Source organism: Galeopterus variegatus, unplaced genomic scaffold (genome assembly GCF_000696425.1).
Source record: "Galeopterus variegatus unplaced genomic scaffold, G_variegatus-3.0.2 Scaffold3250, whole genome shotgun sequence".
NCBI classification, from domain to species: domain Eukaryota; kingdom Metazoa; phylum Chordata; class Mammalia; order Dermoptera; family Cynocephalidae; genus Galeopterus; species Galeopterus variegatus.
The window spans coordinates 222,853-230,031 of NW_007729361.1; the positions used below are offsets into that span (position 1 = coordinate 222,853).

Sequence of the window (7,179 nt, forward strand, 5' to 3'; positions counted from 1 at the left end):
CACAGCTCACAAGCATTCACCTAGACATGGTGCTGTGTGTAGTCCCACTAACATGGAGTGTCTTCCTTTGGTCTTGTGATGGCAGTTTTGCTGTTGTCTTATATTAAGGAAAACATGTGGTTCACATGGAAGAGCTTAACGTCTTTGTCATTTCAGTGAATTGCAAAATATATTTCTGTGTTTATCTTACACACTGGTTCAGTTATAATTTTTTTTTTTGTCTTTTGTCTTTTTCCTTGTCCGGCAACGGATCGCAACCCTCAGTGTTGCCTCTGCACCGGACCGGGGACGGGCAACGGGACTGCAACCCTCGGTGTTGCTCCCGCGCCTCGCTCAGCCAGTGAGCGGGAACCGGTCTGTATGTGGGATCCGAACCCTCGGGCGGGAGCGCCGCCGCACTTCCCAAGCGGCGCACTATCCAGTGCGCCACCGGGCCGGCCCCATTCAGTTATAAATTTACACTTATGTCTTCATACCTGATTATAAACTCCTTGGAGAAGCATTTTATTCATACTTTTGCCACTAGCCACAGGGATGGTCATTAGTTATAAGGTAAGATTTGGAATCATATATTTAGTAATTATATTATTACAGTAACAGGATATTCCTGCTGTTTTTTTTTTTCTCCACCATATGGAGTACCAAAAAGAAGCATCTTGTTTAACACATAAGACACACACACGCACACGCACACACACACACAGAAGTGTGAACTCTGAGATTCCTGTTTTGTGACCCAGGGCTGGTGGCTTGAATTGAGATCAATGTGCCATTACAGGAATTGGTGTCATTTGAGGATGTGGCTGTGGACTTCACCTGGGAGGAGTGGCAGGACTTGAATGATGCTCAGAGGACTTTGTACAAGGATGTGATGCTTGAGACCTACAGCAGCCTGGTGTCATTGGGTGAGCAAAACTCTTCAGTAACATTCAGGAGGCACAGGTTTTTTAAATTAATATAGGAACAATTTATAAGGTTTTACACTATTTGGTAAGAGTATATTTCATGAAAAACATGTCATCCTTATCTCAGAAAAGACTCAGTTGGCCTCTTTATTGCATACTTTCTGTAGCTGAGCTCTTGTCATTGTTCTAAGGATCTCACTTTGCAGTTTTATAAAGTCCTGTGTTACTTCCTCTTAACAGGGTACTGCATTAGTGAACCTGAAGTGATCCTCAGGTTGGAGAAAGGAGCAGAGCCACGGATGATAGAAGAACACCCAAACCAGAGCCTCCCAGGTTAGTAAGCACATCCTGTGCAGAGGCCAGGAAAAGTAAAACCCAGCAGATCTTGGCTGTGTTCAGCTGTTTCTAGCAATTTTTCCCCAGATCCCTGAGCTGAGGCTGGCTCATCTCCATGCATCAAATACATATATAATCTTTTAGATGGACTCACGTATACATATCTCCATATTTTAGTGCGCAATTTTTAAAATATATTTTCTTAAATTATAACCCCTACGTTTCTCACATTTGACATTTATTTTTGCTGGTCACTTTTTCAATATTGCCAGTTGCCTTTGTGTCCTCACTCTCATAGATATGGTTTTTCAGACTCTATCCTTTTGTGTTGCTTAAAACCGACTATCTGACACTCGGTAATTTATAAAGAAACAAAGTATCTTTTACAGTTCTGCTCTGGACCTTGGGCATTCCAAGGTCAAGGGGCTGCATGTGGTGAGGCCCTTGTTTCAGGTGCAGATTCTTGGCAGAATCCCAAAGTAGTGCAGGGTATCACTTAGGAAAAAAAGTTTCACCTGTGAGCCCTGTATACCACCATATCAGAAATTCTGTAACTGAGGAGGACCTAGCATAGGGGCATGGAAAAAGATAATTCTGTATTTTAGAGAGGAACTAGGAGACTCGATGCTAGTGCCAAGTGAACCATAGGTTTCAAGTTGAGAAGCTAAGATTGCTGTTTTGAAGTGGATGTTGAAGTTAGTATTTTCCTCTTCTTTTTGTAAAAATCATTTTAAAACAACAAAGAAAATGAGAGGTATACAGGAGACTCCATTTTTATGAGAGTACATCATTCAAAACTCCAGTGCATAATGCCAAAGCTTTGATGAGCAATGAATTATCAAGTGGAAGTGCTTATTTCAGAATTTGGGAAGACAATACAAGTGTATACCTGTAGCCCTTTCCTATGGAAGAGTAAAAAGTATAATAATGTGAATGCAAAATTCTTAACCTAAGTCATTTTCCTCAATATATAATAAAAAATTGGCTTGCTCCTGCATCTGAAAGTAGCTAATGAAGGAAAAGGTAGCCATATTCAAAACAAGGTAATGAGAAAAGAGCAGCAGGAGAAAACCACTATTGTTATCAAAATAAAACAGTCTAAAAAGTGTAAACAAATAGAAGATGATAACCAAGTATTTCAGTACTGCAATTAGGAAGATAGTAAAACTTATCAAATATTTTATCTTGATTTAGAAAAGAAAATAGTGAATAAAGAAGCAAAGAAAAACATGATGCAATTTTTGAAAATAAATACAACATAACATTGTCAGTAGGAAAAAACCCTATATACTCATGAAACCAATACCCATTATTGACTTGTACAAAGTTGTTTATTTCTAGGATTGTGAGAAGCTTCTCTACCTTTACAAAAGTATAAAATGAAATATTGATATTGTTTTTTTTTTCTTTTTGTCATTTCAGATGTCCTGGTAGTTAATGACCTAATTAAGAGCAGCCAAGAAAGTCATGGTAGATACTTGTGGCAAGGTGTAATCCTCAATGGGAACCGATCAACTGAGGAGAGAGTTGATTTAGGAAAATCATTTAATTTGAGTTCAAAGCATATTTTAAATCTGGTTATAAGTAATAGAACCTATTCAGGAGTGGGCCATGAGGAGTTTAATGTATGTCAGAGTACACTTCTTACAGAGACTGATGCCATGCATGCTGGAGAGAAATCTGATAAGCATAATATAATTGGGAAGTCACAGAGACATCCTGAGAATCTAAGTCAGCATTCCAGGTTTCAGACTGGGCAACCTTTTGAATTTAGTGGAAAAGGGAAGTTCTCCAACACAGTGCCAATAATACTTACATATGAGAAGATGCATATGGGTGAGACCACCTGTAAATATAATGAATATGGAAAAGCCTGTGATAAGTCAGCTGCCATTGCCCAAGAGATAACTCAGGTAGGAAAGAAAACTTTTCAATGTGATATATGTGGGAAAATGTTCTATAAAAAGATTAAACTTTCTCAACATCAGATTACACACACAGGAGAGAAACATGATGAATATGGCAAATGTCAGAAACCTTTCATTAGGACATCATATGCTACTTCAAATGAAAGAACATCTACAGGGAGAAAGCTTTATCCATGTAATAAAGAAGAAGAGTTTTTCTATCAGAAGTCAGACCTTACTGTGCATCACAGAATTCACACAGAGGAAATGTCCTATAGATTTATTAAGTGTGGCAATTACTTTGATGAAAATGCATTTATCAACTGTCATCAGGGAGTTCACACAAGTGAAAAATCATATGAATGTAATGAATGTAGAAAATTTTTCTACCATAATTCTGCCCTTACTCTATTTCAGAGAATTCACATAAGTGAGAATCCATATGAGCGTGAAGAAAGTCAAATTTTCTACTGTAAGTCAAAACTCAAAAAACATGAGAGAATTCACATTGCTGAGAAACCGTTTGAATGTAACAGATGTGGAAAAACCTTCTACCAGAATTCAGACTTCAGTAAGTATCAAAGAATTTATAAGGAATGTGGAAAATGTAACCAAAAGTCAAATCTGAAGACAACTCAGAGAATTCACACAGGTGTGTACCCAAAGGAATGTAAAGAATGTGGGGAAGCTTTTAGCCAAAAGTCAGCTCTCCACAGGCATGAGAGAATTCACAAAGGCAAGACACCATATGAATGTAAGGAATGTGGAAAAGCTTATCACAAAAAGTCAGCCTTCAGCATGCATGAAAGAACTCACCCAGGTGAGAAGGCCTACACATGTAATGGATGTCTAAAAACGTTTAAGAAGTCATACTTCAAGATGCATTGGAGTACTCAAATGGGAAAAAATCATTATAAATGCAAAAGAGGTGGAAATGTTTTGAACCAAAAGTCACATCTCAGCAGGCATGAGAGAATTCACACAGGTGAGAAACCGTATGAATGTAAAGAATGTGGAAAAGCTTTTAACCGAAAGTCACACCTCAGCATGCATCAGAGAATTCACACAGGTGAGAAACCATATGAATGTAAAGAATGTTTAAAAGCTTTTAAACGAAAGTCACACCTCAGCAGGCATCAGAGAATTCACACAGGTGAGAAACCATATGAATGTAAAGAATGTTTAAAAGCTTTTAAACGAAAGTCACACCTCAGCAGGCATCAGAGAATTCACACAGGTGAGAAACCATATGAATGTAAAGAATGTTTAAAAGCTTTTAAACGAAAGTCACACCTCAGCAGGCATCAGAGAATTCACACAGGTGAGAAACCATATGAATGTAAAGAATGTGGAAAAGCTTTTAATCGAAAGTCCACCCTCAGCATGCATCAGAGAATTCACACAGGTGAGAAACCATATGAATGTAAAGAATGTGGAAAAGCTTTTAATCGAAAGTCCACCCTCAGCATGCATCAGAGAATTCACACAGGTGAGAAACCATATGAATGTAAAGAATGTAGAAAAGCTTTTAATCGAAAGTCCACCCTCAGCATGCACCAGAAAACTCACACAGGTGAGAAACCATATGAATGTAAAGAATGTGGAAAAACTTTTAACCAAAAGTCGATCCTCAGTAGGCATCAGAGAATTCACACAGGTGAGAAACCATATGAATGTAAAGAATGTGGAAAAGCTTTTAGCCAAAAGTCAAACCTCATCATGCACCAGAAAACTCACACAGGTGAGAAACCATATGAATGTAAAGAATGTGGAAAAACTTTTAACCAAAAGTCAATCCTCAGTAGGCATCAGAGACTTCACACAGGTGAGAAACCATATGAATGTAAAGAATGTAGAAAAGCTTTTAATCGAAAGTCCACCCTCAGCATGCATCAGAGAATTCACACAGGTGAGAAACCATATGAATGTAAAGAATGTAGAAAAGCTTTTAATCGAAAGTCCACCCTCAGCATGCATCAGAGAATTCACACAGGTGAGAAACCATATGAATGTAAGGAATGTGGGAATGCTTTAAAGCTAAAGTCACACCTCAGCATGCATCAGAGAGTTCACACAAGTGAGAAACCATATGAATGTAAAGAATGTGGGAAAGCTTTTAACAAAAAGTTGATCCTCAGTAGGCATCAGAGAATTCACACAGGTGAGAAACCATATGAATGTCAAGAATGTGGAAAAGCTTTTAACCAAAAGTCATCCCTCAACAAGCATCAGAGAATTCACACAGGTGAGAAACCATATGTATGTAAAGAATGTGGAAAAGCTTTTAGCCAAACGTCAAACCTCATCATGCACCAGAGAACTCACACAGGTGAGAAACCATATGAATGTAAGGAATGCGGGAAAGCTTTTAACCGAAAGTCAAACCTCAGCGTGCATCAGAGAATTCACAGGTGAGAAACCACATGAATGTAAACAATGTGGAAAAGCTGTTAACCAACAGGTATCATTCAACTTACATCAGAGAGTTCTCACAGGTGAGAAACCATATGAATGTAAAGAATGTGGAAAAGCTTTTCTGTGAAAGTCACACCTCAGCATGCATCAGAGAATTATTCACACAGTAGACAAACCATATGAATGTAAGCAATGTGGAAAAGCTTTTAAGCAACAGGCATTGGAATTCACACAGTGAGACACCATATGAATTTAAGGAATATTGAAAAGCTCTAAACCAAATGTCAGCCTTCAGCATGCATTAGAGAATGCACCCACGTGGGAAACCCTATGAATGTAATGGATGGTAAAGAATGTTTAACTACAAGTCATACTTCAGGATACATCGGTGTACACACAAACACAAAAAATATTATGAAAGTAAAGAATTTGGAAAAGCTTTTAACCAAAAGTCAATCCTCAGGTGGCATCAGAAAATTCAAACTGGTGAGAAGGCCTACAAATGTCATAAATGTGGAAAAACCTTTAAAAAGAAGTCATCCATCTTGGTGCATCAGAGTACTCACACAGTAAAACTAAAAACCATATGAATGTAAAAACACGGAAAAATCCTTTAACTGAAAAAGTCCAACCATCAGCATGCAGCAGAGAATTCATACAGGTGAGAAGCCCTATGAATGGACAATGTGGAAAACTTAAAAAGTCACACTTTAGAAGACATCAGGATATGCACACAGGAAAAAAATCCTTATGAATGGAAAAAATATGATGTCTTTTATTGGAACTCCCCCTAATTGACATAAAAGAATTCACACAGGGGAAAATCACAGTGAATATAACTTGTATGGGAAAATATTCTGCCAGAAGTCACACCTCAAGATACATCAGATAACCTACATTAAGGAGACCTATAAATATGTACTTGTTTTCAGGTATTGGGGAATGTTTTGAGGATTCCCTATTGATATAAAAATTTGCTGATGATTGAGTCCCTTCAAAGGGTGCAGTGTTTGTGTCTTATCAATTCATATCCTGCCATGTACATTACTTAAGATGTTGGGGAAAATGGGAGTACTCTGTAAATAGTTGTTATAGTGTGTTGTTTTTTTGTAGAATTGTTTCATTTATTTCATAATTGTATTTTTAAAGATTTTTGATAAGTAGTAGGTTGGCTAAGCAGATGTGTAATAGTCTTGGAAGGAGGACTGTAATGAGTGTGAAAACATCTTTTCTCCAAAGTCTCAAGGCCGGCTATGGTTAGAGCATTGTTGCTTATAGCATTGTGCTCATGACACAGTTATGCCCCCATCATTACAATCATCCCCATACCAGCCACTCATGAAAAAATAAAAATAGAAAATGAGTCACATCATGCAGGCATTAGAGAATTTTCACAGTGGGGAAATTCGGCATGGGCTAGACTGGCTATGTGTTTTCTAAATACAACCACTCTTTTCTCTTGTATACATAGCCTGCAATTTGAGCCTTCTGTGATTGGGTGTATGACCATCTAATTTGGCTCCGTTCAGTGGAACATAGATATAATTGATGAACATTACTTCCAGGCCCGGCAATGAAAGAAAATGCCATGCAGTTTTTCCTGATTTCTCATGTTC

General features: G+C 37.9%; 1 protein-coding gene across 1 annotated transcript; it reads left to right on the plus strand.

The window, feature by feature from the left end:
- The first annotated feature begins 724 nt into the window (after positions 1 to 724).
- LOC103600144 (zinc finger protein 345-like) lies at positions 725 to 6,291 on the plus strand. Its single transcript, XM_008584374.1, is given in 6 exon segments — positions 725 to 905; positions 1,146 to 1,238; positions 2,664 to 3,154; positions 3,566 to 3,723; positions 4,114 to 5,556; positions 5,558 to 6,291. Coding segments are annotated over 6 exon segments (2,463 nt in total). The 5' UTR covers positions 725 to 871; the 3' UTR covers positions 5,802 to 6,291.
- The last annotated feature ends 888 nt before the right edge of the window (positions 6,292 to 7,179 follow it).